Source organism: Kogia breviceps, chromosome 14 (assembly GCF_026419965.1).
Source record: "Kogia breviceps isolate mKogBre1 chromosome 14, mKogBre1 haplotype 1, whole genome shotgun sequence".
In the NCBI taxonomy this organism is placed as follows: Eukaryota; Metazoa; Chordata; class Mammalia; order Artiodactyla; family Physeteridae; genus Kogia; species Kogia breviceps.
The window spans coordinates 56,395,343-56,416,883 of NC_081323.1; the positions used below are offsets into that span (position 1 = coordinate 56,395,343).

General features: G+C 56.9%; 1 protein-coding gene across 5 annotated transcripts in view; it reads right to left on the reverse strand.

Annotated features, from left to right (window-relative positions):
* CORO7 (coronin 7) overlaps positions 1–21,541 on the reverse strand; it is a 59,783-nt gene that overhangs the window by 27,012 nt on the left and 11,230 nt on the right. For 3 of the 5 annotated variants that reach the window (XM_067014244.1, XM_059037426.2, XM_067014245.1), the window contains exons 6-9: positions 20,919–20,995; positions 10,034–10,084; positions 3,990–4,076; positions 3,461–3,543 (exon numbers count right to left, since the gene is read on the reverse strand). In XM_067014244.1, coding sequence (XP_066870345.1) covers positions 3,461–3,543; positions 3,990–4,076; positions 10,034–10,084; positions 20,919–20,995 — 298 coding nt within the window. The remainder of the gene's footprint in view (positions 1–3,460; positions 3,544–3,989; positions 4,077–10,033; positions 10,085–20,918; positions 20,996–21,541) is intronic. The other 2 variants (XM_067014247.1, XM_067014246.1) reach the window with 1 other exon arrangement.

Sequence of the window (21,541 nt, forward strand, 5' to 3'; positions counted from 1 at the left end):
CACAGGCCAAGGTGGGGGCAGGGCCCCCAGGGATGCTATGCACAGCCCTGGCCTGGACCAGGTCCTGGGAGCTTAAGAACAGTGACAGACACATGCGCCCAGCACCTTTTCCTATTACCCTCTGGCAGGAAGGGAGGTGCCCCTGGGGCCATAGAGAGGCCCTGCAAAGGCTAGAGCAAGCCTCCCTGCAGCCCCATGCCCATCTCCCTGCATGGGTCATGGCCCCTGGCCCCCAGCCTCACCCTGGCGGGAAGGAGGCAGCCCAGCAAGGCCTGGGGAGCAGGCCCTGCAGTTCTGGGCGCTGATGTCAGTGCAGAGTCAGGCCCGGCCACACGAGGCTCTGGATTCAATTATCGGCTGCTGAGGGTTCTGGCATGAAAAGGGAGGAGGCGGGTCGTGGTGGGCAGAGAGTGGTGGCAGCGGGCCTGGGTGGGGCCCCTTCTTCCTGAGGCGGCGGAGGCAGCAGCCCAGGTGGATTTCCTATGGGCCTGGGTCCCATTAGGGGAATGGCTCTGGCGAGGCCTGCCTTCCCCTTCGGCGGCCCCGTCAAAGGGGCCATTGTGGGCCTATGGGCTGCTGCTAAACACAGTGGCTGCTGAATGAATGTTTTCGCTGCAAAGCTAAACCTGGCTAGTGGGGCCGCAGGGGCGGGGTGAGTGGTGGGGCCCACAGAAAGGGGCCTGAGCACTCACACCAGCCCTCCCAGAAAAGGTCTTCGGGCATCCCATCAGATGAGGGGCCGGGAGACGAAAAGAGGGCCAGGGAATGAGTTGGGGACCGAGCCAAGATACAGCCACTACTCAGGGTGATCCTGCTGTGGGGAAACACCAGCCCCCAACTGCTGGGTCCTTGCTGCCACAGGCCCTGTGCCATGCGCGCTACACATGCTCCCATTTCAGGTCCAGCAATCCCTCTACAGAAGAGAATCACAGGCCGGGAACGGTGAGACAGCAGCTTGCTCACAGCAGGAAGGGACGGATCGCAACACCTGCTCCCTGGCCCAGGAGGTGGGGGTACCAGCCTTGGTGGGAGGGCTTGGCCCTCCAGGAGAGGGGAGGGGCTACTGAGAGCCACAGAAGGCAGGCAGGGAGGGGGCTCCCAACCTCCAGGGAACTCACTGGGATGCAGGGCTGGTGCCCCTGGCCAGAGGTGGACACCTCAGTGTGAAGAAGCAGAGCAGACTCCCAGCCTCCACCCTGTGAGGCTTGCTGCCAAGGCGACCTCAAGAGAAGATCGATTTCTCCGGCTTCAGCTTTTATTCTTTGGTAACATGTGGAGAAAAATCTCCATCTGCCTTCAGCTCAGGGCCGATACTGTTGACCATTCACCTAGCCCAGGAGCAGGGCACCCGAGACAGGTGGTGTTTCTGCATCTCCCGGACTGGAGCATGAGCTGCTCCGTTAGCCCAGGCCCTGCCGGTAACCCCCCACCTCCACCCAGCACAGGAAGTACAGGGCAGCCATCTCTGGACCTGCCGCCCGAGCCCAGCTTTACAGATAGGACCTGCTGCCCTGCGCTTCCCACGTGGGGAGGTACACTCCACAAACAACACAGATGAGCAGGGGAAGGGCATAGATGGGAGCAGAGACAGAGGCCCCTGGAAGGGTAGGGCCCTGGGTCCTCCCTGGGAGAGGATGGGAAGGGGCATGTGCCTGACCCCTGGCCCCCTATAGCTCTTATAAGAGCTCATACTGTTCTGCCCAAATGGAGAAGGAAAATCTGTAAAATAGAAAAGAAACTGAGCGGGTGCGGTGGAGACCCATGCCGTGCCCACAGCTGACACCCTGCACACTTCCTACCTTCAGTCCAGTTCACTCAGCAGCCCCCGACATCCCAGGGGGCTCCTGAGGGGTTCTGAGGAGCCTGGGGGCAGGGGACCCACCACCTCTCAGGCCAGCCTGGAGCACGCATCCCTGGCGTCCACCAGCTTTGTAGAGGGCTGGAGAGTCCCAGCTCCTTTGCCAAGGGCGTGGGCCCAGTGGGGCAGTGGCCAGGACTGGGGGATGAAGGGGGCGGGACACTGGCCTGGCCGCCCATCTGGGAGTGATTTGAGAAATTCCAGGCCTTGCTGGCCCTGCGAGGCTATTCTTAACTGCTATAATTACAGGGTCAGCCTTGGCCAGTGGCACCATGGGGTCTGGGCATCGTTAACTCCCCCAGGGGCCACACTGGGGCTGGGCAGGGGCTGCTCCTCAGGGTGGGGGGGGGAGGCACAGACTGGGGCGGAGCCTGGAAGGCAGGAAGTGGTGGGGAGAGGAGCACTTGATGGTAGTGCTGGCTCCCTTTTCCAGGCTGGGCCAGTTCCCTCCCTCTGCTGGGGGGCCCCATAGGGAAGGGGCTGTCTGGCCTGGGTAGGCGTGGAGGACAAGATATCAGTGCAGCACGAGGGCTGGGGGAGGGCTTGCTGGACATGAAGCCAGAAGGCCTGGGGGCCCTGATTCCTCCAGCGCAGGGGGGCCCTGGTAACACCCTGCTGTATCCCCAGGGCCAAGAGCAGACAGAGGCCTCACACCTACTGGTATGGGATCTCACTCAGCCTTGCCTCCCTCATCTGCAAATTGGGCCTTTCCAGCACCCCAGCCTTTCCTGGGTTGTGAGACAGGATGGGAGTGCCACCCTGATGGTTTCCCCTTCTCTGGGGGCTCTCAGCGGGGTCGCCCTGGCAGGAGCTCTTACGGCACTCAGCCCTGCGTGCCCCAGACACAGCCCTCACTGCTCCCAGAGCCTGGACAGGTCACCATGCCCTCTATGACTCAGTTTCCCTAGTTGTAAAATGGAAGAGGAAGGGGCTGAATGGATATCCAAGGACCAAGGCCTCATCCTGGCTCTGACCTCCCAGGTCCCTGCCTGGGTGGGGGGTTCAGCAAGCCACCCCGAGAGTCACAGCTGAACAGGGACCAGGTCCCACCGCCTCCTGCGCCAGCCTGGCTGGTCCTCCAGCCTCCTGTACCTCATCTCCTCAGCAGGCCTCCTGGTGTGTGGATTATCCCTGCACAGAGCTGGCTGGGCCAGAACCCCATGGGGCACCACCATAAACCCTCTTGCACACGCTTCCAGGAGGGTGGAAGGACGAGGTGCACTTGTACCTCCAGGTTGCCTGCACCCCCCCAACCCACCCAGGACCACCAGTGACAAGCACGTGGCCAGGGCTGAGGTCTCACAGAAACTGCGGGTCCGAGGCCTGCCAGCCCACCTGACCCCACATCACGCCCCGGCCACCTCATGATCGTAGCCTCAGTTTCTTCAGTCTTTGGCTCCACCAGAACACTCACAGCAAAATCAAGCACATCCCCAGAGCCCCTGTCCCTGCACCGCTGAGTCACAGTCCCCTCCCCAAATGCCAAAACATACCAGCACGAGCCCCCGGGCAGAGGCCTGCCCCACAACCAGCAGTGTGCACTTACAGACATCACTGGGTCCTCAGTGCCCCCAGTCATCCCAACACGCCAGCCACTCCTACCTGGGAGAGGTGTCCAGGGTGAGGGAGGTGTGGGCACTAGAGAAGAGCCGGGTGTCCCAGAGCTTCACTTCACGCTCACGCATCTGCAGAGAGGGGGCAGAGAGGGGCTCAGAGGGGCCCAGCCCAGAACCCAGGGACTAAGGACACAGCCTGGCACGGGAGCACTTGCCCCAGAGCAGAGCATTCGGGGTGGGGGTGGTGGTGAGTCATGCCAGGGAGGGAGAGTTTGGGTTTTCATGTCCTGCCCCTTTAAGAACCCTTAGGTGACAAGAGACAAGGGGCGGTTCCTCTGTGGACTCTGGTCCCTGGGGGGGGGGGGGGGGCACCGCAGTTCCCAGGGTCAGGCTTAGCTATTGCAGATGGAATCTGCCAGTTTTCAGCAGCCGTTGGTCCCCTGGGGCTCTGAGACCCGGCTGCACACAGGGCCGTATATGGACGGGTCTGGAGCTGGCCCCAGCACCCCCCTCCCAGTGGGCCTCATCCCCGCCCTCTTGGTGTGGATGCCCTACTCCTCCGGGAGGAGCCCTACCTTGTTGAAGCCGGTGGACACAAGGTGTTCCTGGGTGCCTGTCCACACCAGCCGGCCATCCCTGCTGCTCTCATGGGCCCACGTGCTCTGGAGGAGGAAAAAGATGGCACTGAGTTGAGCCTTGGGGGCCTCCTCGGGGGGGACCACCCACCTGAGAGTCCTCCAGAGGGCAGGAGGGGCCAGCTGGTGATAGCTCTGCACCCAGAGGGCCTACTTGGCCACCAAGCTTGGGCTCAGTCTCCCTCCTTGTAAGGGGCCTGTCGGGCTGCTCTGCTCATGGCCAGGCCCCTCTTGCCACAGTGATGGGGCTCAGGACAGTGGCACGTCCTTGCCTCTGCAGGTGTCCGGGGGAGGCACTTGGCTGCCGGTCATCATCCTCGGGCTCTGAGGACCCCAGCGCCCTCTCGGAACTTCACTTTCCTTGCTCGTGGCCTGGGCTGCCTACTTCCCAGGACTGTCGCGAGGATCAACTGAGACCACATGTGATAGGAACGGGCGGCCACAAAGCGCCATGCAAATCGAGGGATTACGAGTATTACTGCTGCCTCTTGACGCTGCCAGGGGGCCGGGGAGAGGGCCTGGCGCCAAGCATGGGGAACAGTCCCTGGAGAGGGCAGAAGAGTGCCCCTCTTGGCCCTCCCGTGGTGCTGGAGCTGCCAGCAGGAAGGTTTGCTGGGCCCCAGGGAGGAGAGACAAGTTCAAACCGCAGGCGGCCCTGTCCCCCGGGCCCAAGCAGGAGGGAGCTGAGGGGGCCAGAGGAAATGCAAACAGCTCCCTCTCAGTCACCCTGGCCCCTGGAGCCTGAGACCAAAGACCCTGTTACCAAAATTAGCTCACCCCAAACTGTGGCCAGCTTCCTCCCAGCTTCCCACGATCTCCTTGGGAATGAATGAGGGAGGCAGGCGGCTGTGAGGAGCTGGCCCCACGCCCCCTCCCCAGCCCGCGGAAGCCGACCCCAGTGTGGGAGACCATCGGAAACGGCTCTGTGTCGTTCAAGGGGCTTTTCTCACTGCTTCCTTCCCACCCGGCTGTAGTCGGCACAGGAAGTCAGGGCTGGAGCCTGAGAACTAGGGCCCAACATCTCTCTCTTTATGCAAGAGGGGCTGTGGGGTCAGGGCAAGGGTCAGCTCCGCCACCAACACCCCAAGGTCAATCAGAAGTGTCACATGGGCTCTCGCCCTCTCATCGGTGTGCAAACATCCCACGTAAGGAGCACCAGACGGCTCGCACCACGTTAGCACACCATTCATTCAGTCAACAGCCGTGCAGGCCTCCTCCTGGCCAGGTACTGTGCTGGGAGCTGGCAGTGGGGCCAGACACATCTCAGATGGACGGTCACGTCCTGGGTGAAGCAGGGCTGCTCACTTGCTTGTTCTTTCATAATATGAATATTCGAGCTGCACATGACACTAGGCACTGGGGACATCGTCAACAAAACAGAAAGGGTCCGCAAACTCATAGAACATGCAGGTTGAAAGGCAGATGTGAACCAAACAGAAATAACTATGTCAGTGAGTTGCTGTAAGTGGGAGGTTAGGGGCGCGAGCTTTGGAGTCAGACTAGCTGGGTGAAAGGCAAGCCGCCAACAGCCTCGTCCCAGGATGTGCCTCAGTGTCCTGACCCACACAAAGAGCACCATGACGGACCCACTGTGGAGGGTGAAGCGCTCACTGTTGTGCCCGGCATACATCAATGTGCATTTTTAATTTTAATTTTTATTTTTTTTGCGTTATGCGGGCCTCTCACTGTTGTGGCCTCTCCCGTTGCGGAGCACAGGCTCCGGACGCGCAGGCCTAGCGGCCACGGCTCACGGGCTTAGTTGCTCCGCGGCATGTGGGATCTTCCCGGACCAGGGCACGAACCCGTGTCTCCTGCATCGGCAGGCGGATTCTCAACCACTGCGCCACCAGGGAAGCCCAATGTGCATTTTTTAGAAGCATGGTCACAGGGTACAATAGAGTATAATTGAGGGCAGTGGATTTAATGTCACACTTAAGATGTGAAGGATTGGCAGGCGTGAGCCAACGGTAGGGACCTGCATCTGTGAAGAGTCGGGGTCTCAGACAGCGAAGAGGCCAGCACAGCTGGCAGCGGGGTTGGGGGAGAGGAGGAGGCGGTTCAGGGTCTACAGGGCCTGTGGACAGCAAGGGAGCGTTTTTCATCCAGAGGCACAGGATTGGATGGAACATTCCTTGGCCCGTGTCTCCACCTTCCTATTTCACACACAGAGAAACCAGAGGCCCAGAGAGAGGAAGCCATCTGCCCCAAGTCACCCAGCAGAACAGCCACCCGCACCAACCGTTACTGTTCTCTGTCTGCAAAAGAGGAGCTGATGGAGGACAGGCAAGGAGACAGGCATAGCCAGAAGGCAGCAGAGCCCAGACCAGGAGGAGCCCAGGATGCTGGCTGCCCCCAGGCACCTCGGGTCTCCAGCAATCCTCCCTGGATGAGTTCACACTGGGGGAACCAGGCAGTGATGGGCAGGGCATTGTGGGCTGGTGAGTCCTGCTCGCCCCACAGCTCTCCACTCTCACCTCGGGTCTCAGAGGACACGGCACCCAGGAAGTGGAGATGAGGTCAGAGCTTAGGCTGAGCCCAGTACACCCACCATGGGCACACCCAGCTCAGTCTGTCCCGGGGGCCAGAGGAAGCCCCAGCAACTTGGAGGGGAGGCCAAGGACCCCCTCCCCAATCCTCTACACCCAGATCACTGGAGTGACTTTCAATTTCAAAAATGGCAAGTTCTTTGCTGACCTCAGTGGGACTTGGGGAGGAGGAGCCCTCCCTCCAAATCCCCGGATTCTCATTCTCCTGGGGTAGAGGGGAGGCTGCAGTTGGGACCCAGGCACCCTGCCACCCGAACCTGAGCCCTGTCATAGGAAGCCACTGATGGTGACCCCGAGCCTGCAGGCCAGGCCTTGGGGTTTCCCTTTTACAGGCAGCTAGGTGTCCTGCTTGTGGAGAAGCCCCTTGGTAACCCCATGTCTCTCCCACACCTGGCCCCAAGGAGAGAACAGGAGCGGCTGACACCAGGCCACGCCTGCCCAGTACAGGGGCGCCAGTAGCAGGCGCATACCCAGCATTCCAGCTGCAGTGAAGCCAAATCCCCCTCTCTGTCGCCACAGCAACGCTTCCTGTGTGGGGCAGGGCAACTGGAAGAGCGGCCCTGGGCTCCTTCCTAGGGTGAGGGGACCTTCCCCGGTGGTAAGACTCCCATCACTCACCCACACCCCTCCTCAGACAGGCTCAGAACTGGGCTGCAGATGCTGGCCCCCCAGGCCTGCCTGACACGGGGTGGTCGGAAGGAGCAGTTCTGCCTGTCCACGCCAGAGGTCCTCTGGCCCCCTCCTGCCCTGGACCAGCCTGTCGAAGCTCACCATCCCTGGGTACCCCCTCAGCTGTGGCTTCTACTTCCCTGGCACGGCCATGGCTTCAGGGCCCCGGCCACCCTCACTGGGGCTATGGCACAGTGAAGGGGCAGGAGAGGCCTGGGGCTCTGGAGTCAGATGGACCGAACCTGCCTCTGCCACTCAGCTGTGTAACCCTGGGGAAAAAATGACCAAAGGACTGACTTTACAGGACGGTCTGGAGAGTGGAAGGAGGTTGTGCGTGACAAGAGCCTGGGACATAATAATCCGTCATAAATGCAACCTAAAAACAAAGCAGAGGGTGTGAACAGGAGGGAGCCGCCCAAGCATCCCCTGCTCCAAGCTCCAGTCTCCAGAGGCAGGGCCCAAAAATGACAGTGGAGGGAGGTGTCCCCAGGCCTCCCTGCCCAGCCTCCAGGCCATGGGGACAGCCAGTGGGGCAGGGAGGACAGAAGCTGGAGGGAGGGCAGTGCCTTCTTCCCCAACCCCCACCTGTACCCCCTCCAATGCGGAAGGAAGATCTCAGGAGAAGGCACTCCCAGAAGGCCTCTCCCCCGAGCTGGCCCCTCGGCTCACACCGACCCTGGCTGCCAGCAGCAGTTTTCTTAATAGAAGCCAGGTGTGGGCCAGATGCCCTGGCGGAAGTGGGGGGCAGGGCCAGGCAGAGGGCAGCATTCCAGGTCCTGCTGCCCCCGCACAAGCAACCAAGCACAGGCACTGTCCCAGAAGCTAGGAGGGGGTGGGAGCCACCCACGCTCTTCCCGGGTCTCCTCGGCCCAGAAACCCCCTTCTGGGGGGCTCCCTCCCTCTTCTCTGAACTTGGAGCCCTTGGACAGCAGCCACTGCATCTCTACCTCAGCACCGTGACTGCCCCCCGCTGCTGGAGGAGGAGGAGAGAAAGGAGAAAAGGGTTCAGCTGGATGAGCTGGCCAGAGGCACTGCCCAGCTGGAGCAGGAATGGAGGTGCCGGGCGCTGTGGCCTGGACCCTGGGGAGGAGAGGGTGACCTGAGACAGCTGCACGGAGAGGGCATCAGTCTCCCTCCTCGAGCTGAGCCTGGGGCCCCTTTCCAGGCAAAGACTGAAGGTTATTTAGCACAGAAAGCTACAGTGAGGCCCACTGCTCACGCTGCCCTGAGGTTCACACAGCTCCACCACAGCCAAGGGGCGAGGAGACCAAGGAACCAAGACCCAGACTCGAGGAAGCAGGGCCAGGGTGGAGCTAAAGCCACTTCTGCTGGGCTTGGTTCACCTGCCAGGATGGGGCCTCCTCTTGGTCTTCGGCCAGTCAGAGGTGGAGCTGACTGCACTGCCCTGGGAAAGAGCTGCAGTTGGCTGTATGAAAGGGGGAGAGAGAGAGAGAGCGAGAGCGAGAGCGAGAGAGAGAGAGAGAGAGAGAGAGAGAGAGAGAGAGAGAGGGAGAGGGAGAGGGAGAGAGGGAGAGAGGGAGAGAGGGAGAGAGGGAGAGAGGGAGAGAGGGAGAGAGGGAGAGAGGGAGAGAGGGCAAGAAGGAGAGAGGGAGAGAGGGAGAGAGGGAGAGAGGGAGAGAGGGAGAGAGGGAGAGAGGGAGAGAGGGAGAGAGGGAGAAAGAGAGAGAGAGAGAGAGAGAGAGAGAGAGAGAGAGAGAGAGAGTGTGTGTGTGTGTGTGTGTGTGTGTACGCTACTACTGCTTGGGTTTAGACTGGTGGATTACCCTTGACCCCGGGTGGGGAACAAGTCCTAGAAATGGAGATGAGGCATCTCTGCTGGGCCTGGGGCCTCGCTGGGGAGCTCTGCCCACAAGCTGGCAGCAGAACCCTGAACTGCACCTTCCTCAGGAAAGAAGGCTCCTCAGCTTCTAGAAGAATTTTTTAAAATGTAAATCTGCTCATTTCATTGTTGGCTTATAACTCTAATGGCTCCCAAAACACAGGTGACAAGCCCCTGACTCAGGCTCCTAGGACAAGCTCAGCCCGCCCCAGGCCGTCCACAGCAGCACTCAGGCCTCAGCCCCAAGCCAACTCCTCAGGGAAGCACTAAATCACTCCAGCAAGAGGAGCCCCCCAGCAATTGCCCCGTGTCTGTCTTGTTCACCACAGAACATCATGTGCCTGGCACCAAGTTGTTCTCAAATGAATGAACGAGTCCCCAGTGGCTCAATGCCTGCAGCATGAACCCATCGCCAGGCCTCCTCGTTTGGAACTCGAAGGGCCACATGCACCCATGCACAGCCAGACACAAACTGAACCCGCTCAGCGCCCGGGGCCCACAGATCAGGCAGGCCCCCCAGCACCAGGGCCTGGAGGGGTGCAGAGGGTGGGGGCTGGGTCTTCTTGGCTCCTCTGTGGCTGGCCTCCGCTGACAGTTACCAGGAAAGGTGACTAGGGATGGGGGTTTCAAAGGAGAGGAAGTTGGAATCTCAAATTAGCTTCCTGAAGCCACAGGATGCTTCCACCAAAGGCCTGTGGGCAGCCTGGCTGCCCCCACCCTGTGATCAAAGCTGGATCCTCCCAAGACCCAGAACATGCTTCCCAGAAAGAGCTTCGAGCCACCTCCCAGGTGACCCCCACGTACCCACCAGGCCTCAGCCAGGGGCATGGGGCATGGCAGAATCTGTGTGCCAGAGGCTGAGCTGCCCTTGCCCGCGCCTGCTGGAGCCGCTGGGGCCTCAATCCAGCTCCGCTGCCCACACAACTCACCTGGGAGGCCTCGGGCTTGGCTCTGGGGTCAAAGATGCGCAACTGCTTGTCCTGGAAAAGCAGAGAGGAGAAAACAGCACAATCAGGCAGGGGAGGTCTTCTGGGAGGGGGCCTATCTCCCCCACCCCTAGGCTCTGATGGTCCCACACCCAGTACACAGGTTGAGCATCAGGCACCAGGCGACCCCTCCCCAGCCCAGTTCCTCCTTCTCACAGCAGGGGGCAGGCCCCCTTTCCAGCCACAGTCACCCACAACAAAAACTGTGACAAGAGTTCACATTTCCTGAGCACCTATTTTGTGACATGCATGATCTCACCCTATCTTTCCAACCACCTTATGAAGCCATTCTAACACCATGACCCCTTCACAGATGGAGAAACTGAGGACCAGAATCAAACTCTAGGTCATCAGCCACTACACGTGTGTCCAGCCCTGTGCTCAGCCCAGCCTAGAGGGGCTCACAGGACAACATCATTTCTACACTTAACTTGGCGTCTAACCAGGACGGCAAGCTTGCACATCCATCCATCACTCAGCACGCAGTTACTGGTTCAGAATACCTGACTGAGGGTGGGGATGGGAACAGACGAAAAAAGAAACAAAACAAAACAAAACAAAATGCCCATACCTTATATAAACAGCTTTCTTTCTGTGGAATAATCTTTCTGCGTGTGTGAGTGTGAAAGTGTACATAAATGTACATGCATAAAGAACTGGGGGAGAGGAGGCGGAATCTGTATCCGTTGACTATTTACAGGCTTGGCCATGATAAATTGTTAACTGCAAAAAGGAAAATGCAGAGTTACGTGGTGTGGTGTGATTCTACTGTGGTAAAAGTAAAAAACTCCATTTGTCTGACCACATTCCTGTATGTTTTGCAAGTCTGCTGAGTAAGGAGAAAGGTCTTGACAGGCACGGGCTGTGTTTTAATGCTGGCACCTGTGGTGAGGCAGGTGAGGGGTGATCAGCTTTTCCTTTTTATATCTTAGCACAGCTCCACTTTTTTCCAATCAGCCCAGATTCATATCTTCTTATTTCAAAAAACAATCAACCAGCAATGAACAACTGGAATTTGAAATTAAAAGCACAATACCATTTACATCAGCACCCCCGAAAACTGAAATACTTAGCTAGAAATCTAACAAAATGGGACTTTCCTGGTGGTCCAGTGGTTAAGACTCCATGCTTCCACTGCAGGGGGTGCAGGTTCAATCCCTGGTCAGGGAACCAAGACCCTGCATGCCACGCGGCGCAGCCAAAAAACAAACAAACAAACAACAACAAAAAAAACAAACTAACAAAATACGTATAAGATCTACATGAGGAATACTACAAAACCGCTAAAAGAAAAATCACAGAACTAAACAAACAGAGAGATATTCCATGTTCACAGTTAGGAATATTCAATATTGTCAAGATATCAGCTCTTCCCAACTTGACTTATAGATTCAATACAATCCCAATGACCATCCCAACAAGTTTTGTGAATATCGACAAACTGATTATGAAGCTTATGTGGAAAGGAAAAAGACTCAGAATGGTCAACACAAAATAAAGGAGAAGAACAAAGGTGGAGGACTGCTGCTTCCCAGCTATATTCTAAAGCTAGAGTTATCAGGACGGTGTGGATCTGCACAAGGATAGACAAATAGATCAATGGAACAGAACAAAGAGCCCAGAGAAAGACCCCCTTAACTATAGCCAGCTGATCTTCGACAAGGGTGCAAAGGCAATAACATGGAGCAAAGACAGTCTTTTCAACAAATGGTGCTGGAACAACTGGGCATCCACATGCAAAGAAATGAATCTAGACATAGACTTTACATCTTTCGCAAAAATCAACTAAAAATGGATCATAGTCTTAAACATAAAAACACAAAACTTTATTATAAAACCTCTAGAAGATAGCATACGAGAAAACCTAGGTGACCTTGGGTTTGGCAATGACCTATTAGATACAATACCAAAAGTGTGACCTATGAAAGAAAAAACTGATAAACGGGACTTCATTAAAATTATAAACTACTGGTCTGCAAAAGACACTGTTAAGAAAATAAAAAGACATGCCACAGACTGGGAGAAAACATTTGCAAAGCACATATCTGAGAAAGAACTTATACCCAAAAAACACAAAGAAGGGCTTCCCTGGTGGCGCAGTGGTTGAGAGTCCTCCTGCCGATGCAGGGGACATGGGTTCGTGCCCTCATCTGGGAGGATCCCACATGCCGCGGAGTGGCTGGGTCCGTGAGCCATGGCCGCTGAGCCTGCGCGTCCGGAGCCTGTGCTCCGCAACGGGAGAGGCCACAACAGTGAGAGGCCCGCATACCACAAAAAAAAAAAAAAAAAGAGCAAAGAACTTGAATAGACATTTTCCCATAGATACACAAATGGCCAACAAGCATGTGAAAAGATGTTTAACATCACTAATCCTCAGATAAATGCAAATGAAAATTATAGTAAGATATCACCTCATATGCGACAGAATGGCTACTATCAAAAAATCTAGAATATAACAAGTGTTGTTGAGGATGTGGAAAGTTGGAATCCTTGTGCATGTTGGTGGGAACATAAAATGGTACAGATGCTATGGAAAACAGTCTAGCAGTTCCTCAAAAAATTAAAAATAGAATTATCATATGATCCAGCAATTCTGGGTATAAACCCAAAAGAACTGAAAACAGGGTCAAAAAGAAATATTCACACACCCGTGTTTGCAGCAGCATTATTCACGATAGCCAAGACACAGAGGCGCAACCCAAGTGTCCACTGACAGATGAATGGATAAACAAAACATGGGACCTCCCTGGTGGTAGAGTGGTTAAGAATCCGCCTGCCAATGCAGGGGACATGGGTTCGATCCCTGGTCCAGGAAGATCCCACATGCCATGAGCAACTAAGCCAGTGTGCCACAACTACTGAGCCTTCACTCTAGAGCCCAAGAGCCACAACTACTGAGCCCACAGGCCACAACTACTGAAGCCTGCGCACCCTAGAGCCCATGCGCCACAACTACTGAAGCCCACATGCTCTAGAGCCCGTGTGCTACAACTACTGAGCCTGCGTGCTGCAACTACTGAAGCCTGTGCTCCGCAACAAGAAAAGCCACCGCAATGAGAAGCCCATGCACTGCAACAAAGAGTAGCCCCCGCTCTCTGCAACTAGAGAAAGCCAGCGCACAGCAACAAAGACCCAACACAGCCAAAAATCAAAACAAAACATGGTATACACATTCAGTGAAATATTTTTCAGTCTGAAAAAGGAAACCCTGTCACATGCTACAGTATGAATGAACCTTAAGGACATTATGCTAAATGAAATAAACCATTTACAGAGGGACAAATAATGTATGATTCCATTTATATGAGATATTTAAAGTAGTCAAATTCATAGATATGGAAAGTAAAATGATTACAAGAGGCTGCTGAAGGGGCCAAAGAGAAGTTGTTCAGTGGGTATAGAGTTTCAGTTCTGTTTCACAACAATGTAAATATACTTAATATTAGAACTGTATATTTAAAATGGTTAAGATGGCAAATTTTATATGTGCTTTTTTATACCAAAACTTAAAAAAAATAGCTCAGTCCACAAAAAGATATGGAAGACCTATAAATGCATATTACTAAGTGAAAGAAGCCAATCTGGAAAGGCTACATATTCTGTGATTCCAACTATATGACACTCGACATCCAGGAGAAGGCAAATCTTACAGAGACAACAAAAAGATCAGTGGTTGCCAGGGGTTTGGGAAGAGGAAGGCAGGGATGAAAGAGTGAAGCACAGTGCACTTTTTTAGGGCAGTGAAACTATCCTGTGTGATGCTGTAATGATGGATACATGACGTCATGCATTTGTGGGAACCCATAGAAAGCACATCAAGAGTGAACCCTGGGGACTTCCCTGGTGGTCCAGTGGCTTAAGACTCCATGCTCCCAATGCAGGGGGCCCAGGTTCGATCCCTCATTGGGGAACTAGATCCCACATGCCGCAACTAAGAGTTCGCACACCGTAACTAAAGATCCTGCATACTGCAACGAAGATCCCACAAGCGGCAGCGAAGATCCCACGTGCCACAACCAAGACCCAGCACAGCCAAATAAATAAATAAATATTTTTTTTTAAAAAAAGAAAGACCAGGGCTTCCCTGGTGGCACAGTGGTTGAGAGTCTGCCTGCCGATGCAGGGGACATGGGGTTCGTGCCCCAGTCCGGGAAGATCCCACATGCCACGGAGCGGCTAGGCCCGTGAGCCACAACTACTGAGCCTGCACGTCCGGAGCCTGTGTTCCACAGCAGGAGAGGCCACAACAGTGAGAGGCCCGCGTACCGCAAAAAAAAAAAAAGAGTGAACCCTAATGTAGATTGTGGGCCTTAGTTACTGTAGCAACATTGGTTTAACTATAACAAACGCACCTCACCAATGCAAGATAGAGTGGGGAGGGGAATATGGGGACTCCTGGCCCTGTCTGCCTGGCCCTGCCTAGGTGCTTGGGATTCAGACAGAGCAGACAGTCCCTGCTGAGTGCTGGTGTCTGCAACCCAGAGGTGTTCACAGGTAACTCTGGGGAGGAACCTGGACCTGACTCGAGCACAGAGGACAAGTGGAGCTTGTACTGGAAAGGGAAAGGCATTCGAGGGAGGAGGAAGAGAATGAGCAATGATGTGGAGACAGGAGCTTGCTGGCATGAGATGTGGAAGGAAGACAAGGTCATACAAGGAGAGTGAATGGCAGGAGTGGGGGGCAGCAGGCAAGCACACAGCTGGACAAGGGAGGGGTCAGCCTGCAGAGGCCTCGAAAGCCAGGCCTCCCTTCATGGGCCTTCACGGGCAGGGTCCCAGGGTTCTCCTTCCAGCTGCAGTTTACTGAGCACTTGCTACATGCCAGGTGGGCACCAGACACAGTCCAGGGGTTAGTTCTGAGGCACCGTCCACTCCACAGGCTCGGTCGGGAGGAGGCTGCTTAGAGACAGACAGCGATCAGACAGACAAGGACAGTGAGGGACACAGGATGGAGACAGGCAGAAAGAACAGTGAGAGACAGAGAGAGGATGGAGAAAGATAGAGGGTCAGAGAAGAACAGAGGCACAGAAAGAAAGAGAGAAAGACAGAGAACAGAGACAACTATAGACACAGAAAAGACAGAAAGGGACAGTGAAAGAACCAGAGATTGAGAACAGAGACAGGGCAGCACGAGACAGACAGAGGATGGGTCAAGCAGTGAGTGACATTGGATCTTGACAGATGACAGGCAAGAGAGAAGGCCTCCTGGTAGCAAGGGCCACTCCCACCCCTGTGGAAACCAGACAGGCAGGGTTAGGACGCCACATCCACCATTGATGTGCTCTGTGGCCTGGGCAAACCCCTGAGCCCAGGGTGGGGTGAGGGTGATGGCAGCACTTCTCACAGGTCAGAGGCACAGTCTTGGGACCTGGGTACCTCCCTAAAGGCAGCTGGGCCATCGAGTGCAGAATTCCAACAGGAGGTCCAGACCAGGCTTCAGACTGGGCACTGGGGGCTGGATTGGCGCTGGTGGAGCCTGCAGGGCCGGGCAGCGGGGGTGGCATTGGGCTGCCGAGGCGCTGGGCTCACAGGCACACTCCCGGTGGAGTGGGAGCCCAGCTGGCCAAGCCCAGCCATCTGTGGGTCCAGCGCACCCCCTAGCGGCCACCTGCTCCTCCCCTCGGCCTCAGGAGCTGGGAGGGGAGCCGGAAGGGGCTTCACTGGGCTGAGCCAGCCCCTCGCCCTGCAGGGGCATCAGGAGGCCTGCAGGTAGAACTGCTCCAAGGCAGGACAGGAGTCATAACCAGGTGGCCAGGGAGGTTTTCCCCGTGGTGTTGGCGGGGAGCACAGTGTGGAGACCAGGGCGGCTCTGATGAGAAGAATGTTGCTGACCACTGGTCAAGAGGGGCTCAGGCTCCCTCCTGCTGAGGGTGGGCCCCTCACGGGCTCCCCCCACACTCTCAGAACAAACCCATGGGCACCTCCACCTGGACTGCGGTCACAGGGGCAGCCTCCCTCCTGCACCACTCCCCAAGGGCTTGCAACTTTTGACGAACCCATTCAGGATCCTGAGGCTCCCTTTACAGCAAAGGAAGGGGCAGTGGACACAGGACTGTGGTGATGCCTGGCACTCACTGACACATAACACCCTTCAAGGACAGTGTCCTCCCCCAGGATGCCGCACTCACATCAACAGTATCGCAAGGCCCTGTGTCCCCACAGGTAACCAGGTCTAGGAACTGGGGTGGGAGCTGGGGGTGCCTCCCCTGGGCACCACTCCAGGCAACCCACTTGGGAAATCTATGCTTCTCGTCCCTCCGCCTTTGGGCTCTGGGTGGAGAAGGCACAGAGGTCCACCAGACTCAGAGATGGCCTGCTCCATTAATCCATCCCCCCAAGACACCAGCAGGCGAGGAGTTGAGTCGCCATCCCAGGACACAATGGGGACAGGGTGCTCTGTGACTGGGTAGCACTTCCTTGTCCACCTGCCCCGCTCCAGGCCCAATTTTGATGGTAAATGGTGCTCAGACCCCTGGGGACATGGGGCTGGACTCCCATAACAGAGAAGCCCCCTGTAACCAGCAGGGGGGCAGTCCAGAGTTCAGGAGCCCAGCCTGGGTGGTGGGAAGAGGATGAGACCAGCGGCCCAGGGTTCCTCTCGCAAGGTTGCAGCCAGATCCTGGGAAAGCTGTCCCCAGGGGTGGCACCCTGGGGACTGCCGTGACTGCAGGGTTTGTGGTGAGGCCCTCCATCTCTGGGTGCTGAGGGCTCGCAGCTGTCACCCCTCCTGGCACTGCTGCCCACAACTATGCGCATGTCCAGTGACTGGTCAGCATGGGGACAGGGCCCAACCCCCTTGCCTCAACAGGAACAGCTCCTGCGTAGTTCCACAAACAAGGCATCTGCAAGCAGTCCCTGGACCCAATGCCCTCGTCCCGCTCCTAGGTACCCCCAGCCCCATGCTCCGTCAGGCCTTCCCCCGGGAGTCACTTCTCCCTGCACTGGCCTCCCTCCTGGAGGCTGACATGCTCCTTGCCATCACCCCACCCCCACACCGTGTCCTCCACCACGGTGACCGCTGCCTGCTGCCCTCAGAACAAAGCCCTCGCATGGCCTCAGGCTCGGCCTCAGCTGGCCCAACCCTGTCCCCGGCCATACCCCTCACCTGGCTGTCTCTGAACACAGCAGGACCCCCGGGAGACAGGACCCTCGGGAGAGTGCCTGTCTCCTAATCGATCCCTCTGCAGCCTCATCAAAGCCAGACTCAACCACACTGGGGGTTCTGACCACTCTGGGGGGGTCCGGTTCATATCAGGCTCAGCTGGGCCAGGAGCTCTGGGGAGTGCCCGCACCTCTGGCTGCTCCACAGGAAACGACCCACATCCAGCCCCCAGATACCTGCTTCCCAGACACCCTGCCTGGGGCGGGGCTGGGCTGGGGGCCTGGAGCCAAGTGTACGCAGGGCGGAGGCCACAGGCTAGACTGGCCTCGTGGGTTGCAGCTCTCGAGTGAAGGCCCGTCCAGGCCACAGTACCTGCGGGCAGGGTGGGGTGCTGGCCGGCAGCTTGGGCGAGCTCTACAGAAGCTGCCTTCCTCCCCGTCCAGGGCCATGGCCCAGGCAGGCTGATGTGTGGGCCGTCGCTGAGGCCAGTCCCTGCTCAGAACATTCACGGGGTGTGGAGACTGCACCTGTCTGCTCAGGGCTGCTCCATCACCATGGAAACCAAGGCCCCTTCCCGCTGACCTCCTGTCAAGCTGCCTGCGGCCATGCGCTGCAGCTCTGACCCCCTCAGGCACCCACTGGAGCTGTGAGGCAGAGGAAGAGCAGGTCCCTCCCTCAGGGGCTGGGGCTTTCCGCACACTTCCTCACGGACTCACATGTGGGACGGGCAGCCCTGCTCTGTTCAACCTCCAGGCTCAGAGGGCTGACTGCGCACCCATGGACACATGTCTCCCCCCAAAGCCCAAGCTGGAGCCCAAGGCATTCACAGAACAGCCCCAGGGCCGTCTCCTCTGGAAAGCCGCTGGCTAAAATGTATCAACCACCTTAAGAATCTTCACAGCCTGCAGCCAGCAACACCCCCTCATAGGAATCTAGGTGGGGGTGGGCAAGCTCTAAGGCCCACGGGCCACACATCCAGCCTGACACCTGTCTCTACCAATGCAGTTTTACTGGGACACAGCTAGGCCCTTCATGTATGTACTGCCCATGGCTGCTGCTCTGCCACAAGGTGCACTGACAGAGACAGCCTGGCCTGCAAAACCCAAAGCATCTACTATCTGGCCCTTCACAGAAAAAGTCTGCCCCTGCTCTAGGCTAAGAAACTCACAGAGAAGACAGAGAAAAACCCTATATACAAATACATTCAAACGTTCCAGCTTATAACACAGTGACATAAACTGGAAGTAATCCATGCTTCTGAGAGTAGGAGCTCCACTGAGAAAACTGTGAATCTATATGATTAAATATTTCCCATGACATTTATTAAATTTTTGATGAATTAGAGAAAATGTTTATTATGTGGAACAAAAAAAGTTCAGGATAAACTAACATGGAGAGTATGATTCCTACACGTACAGAAAAAGCATAGAGAGAAAGATGCCAAAATGGTGACAGGCCCTGTCCCTGGGTGGAAGGGTTACAGGTGACTTTTTTTTTTGGCTTCTTTACTTTTTCACTGCTCTCCAAAATTTGTAAAACAAGCATAAACTACTATGCTTGGGTGATAAAAAGAAAACACCTGGGCTTCCCTGGTGGCGCAGTGGTTGAGAGTCCGCCTGCTGATGCAGGGGACGCGGGTTCGTGCCCCGGTCCGGGAAGATCCCACATGCCGCGGAGTGGCTGGGCCCGTGAGCCATGGCCGCTGAGCCTGTGCGTCCGGAGCCTGTGCTCCGCAACGGGAGAGGCCACAACAGTGAGAGGCCCGCGTATCACAAAAAAAAAAAAAAAAAGAAAACACCTCCCATGACAATTCCCTTCCAGCTTCCTCCTCGCTCCCATCCTGTCTCATTCTGTCTCTCTCTCTCTCTCTCTCTCTCTCTCTCTCTCTCTCTCTCTCTCTCTCTCTCTCTCACACACACACACACACACATGCTGTGGAGACAGCACAGAGGGGGGTTTTCAGTGGAGGGGGAGGTCACAGCCCAAACACAGGACTCTGTCCAGGCTGGTCCCTCTGCCTGGGACACCTGTCCCTTCCTCAGTAAGGGTAGCCCCGACCTCACTGTCCCTGGGAAGCTGTGTCACCATCGTTTTGCCCGAGCAAGGGAACCATGTGACTGCCTTGCCCTAGAGCATGGCTCCTTAGGGACCTAAGGGGACAGTAGCCCCGTCTGACTTACCTCTCGACCCCCAGAGCTCAGGCCAATGTCTGGAGCCTACTGTTTAATAAACCAAACAGGGGGAAAAAGTGGATGAAGACCAGGAAATGGGGCTTCCAAGAAGGCAGAGAGAAGAGAAAGTGGGAAATAGAATCCTCCCGTGTATGCAGGCCCCACATTTTCTCTTCAGAGGCGTCCTCAACCCCACCCCAGCCAGCTCTGGTCCCCAACCCCCCACAGCCACACTTCCTGGAAGAGCCCTTGCAGGCTCCTTCCTCACCTCCAACCTTCCTTCACGTGTGGCCTCAGGCAGCAGACACCCTGCAAGCTCCTGAAGGTCTCATGACCCAAATCCACAGGTATGTCAGCCACGTCTTCTCAGACCCTTCCCGTGTTCCCTGGACGCCCTCTAGCCTGGGTCTCAGGGCTTCCTTCCTCCCACCAGGCGCTCCCCCGTCTCCTCACAGGTTCTGGTCCTTCCTCAGCCTCCCTCTGCCTCTGCTCTCAACCCTTCTCTCCCACTTAGGGCACCCTCGTCCCTCTACAGGTGCCACATAAACACAGACGCCACCCAGGCCTCCACCTTCCCCTCAGACCACTGCCCAGAGCCAAGCACACGGACTCAACTGACACCTCCGCCCAGACCTCCCCGGCACCTCCAACCTGGGGAATGCCCAGTCTCGGTGGCAGGCCTCCAGTCTGTAACCCAGGAGCTGGCCTCGGAACCCCCCCACCCCTCACACACAGCCCACCAACAAACTCGCAGCTCTCTCCTCCCCAACTCCCTCGTCCCCGCCTGCAATTCTCTGTCCACACTGCAGCAGGGGAACCTCAAAATGCAGATCTGCTTGCCTCACGCCTCACCTACCCACCTCTGGCTTTAAAAACACTCCAGTGCTTTCCCGTTGCTTCTGTAGTAACAAACGCAACCCTGTGTACGCAGCTCTGCTCTCTGCCCCCAGCACGCTCCCCCTGCCCCGCACTATGAACCCTTCCCTCACAGCCCTTGCCAGAGGCCAAGCCTCCCCTGGCCTCTCCAACCACTCAAAGCACCTCATGTCCCTCTTTCACAGCCTGGGTCACAATTATCCTTTTATCTGTACGATCCCTGGACCCACATCGGCCACCCCCACTAGCACAGGACTCAGTGGGCACAGGACCTGGCATCACCGAGGACCCTGAGGCCTTCTGACTGGCCAGAGGGCCAGCACAGTGCCCAGCTTGTGGACACTGCCTAACACGACCCTCACGGAGAGGCAGGCAGTTTGGACAAAGCAGCCAGGCAGCCAGGTGAGGCTGGCTGAGGGTGGTGTTGGGAGCCCCAGAGGTCCAGTGTGGGGCTTTCTTTAGTGGGGTGGGGGCTTCAAGAGACAGATATGAGCCAGAGGCATGAGGACAAGGAAGGTGAACACCTATCCTGGCATCAGTTTGCTGCTGCCCCACAAGTACTGCCGAGTCTGACAGGTACAGCCCAGGACACGGGCTCTGCGACACAACAGCCCTGGCAGAGCTGGACATGCCTCAGGTCCCCCACAAGCACTTACTCAAGTCTCACTGCCCACCCTTACCTTACATGTCGTGCCCACCAGGGCTCCGTCCCGGCTCCAGGCGGCACCCTGCACCAGGTCCCCGTGGGACGCCAGCTCTGCAGAGAAGCGGCCAAGGTCAGGAGGGGTCCAGGGTCCCCCCAACCCTGTCCCACGCAATGAGGGCATCAGGGAAGCGGGCGCAAGCAGGCCTGGCTTGGGGATAATTCTGGGAAAGGGGCAGCAGCAGCAAGGGTGCTTCAGGCAGAGGAGCAAGGGCAGCAGCTCCTCCCAGATTGGGGGGGGTGCTTTTGCGGGGGGGGGGTGCTTCCTTCCGCCCTGCCCTCCTCAGGCCACGCTCCCACTCCCTTCCCAGGCTCCCTGCTCCTGGGCCACCCCACTCTGCTCAGTCACCAACATCCCCCCAACCCCTGCAAACCACGGACGTGTCACACACACACCGCCCTGGGCCCCTACTTGGGCCATCCCCATTCCCTCCCCCCACAGCATGACAGTTTTAAAATGTGTCACAAATTCTTTGACACTTTTCCTGTTATAGACCGAATTGTGTCTCCCACAAAAAGATGCTGAAGTCCTAACCCTCAGCACCTGTGAAGGTGATTTTATTTGGAAATAGGGTCTTTGCAGATGATCCACCAGGTAGA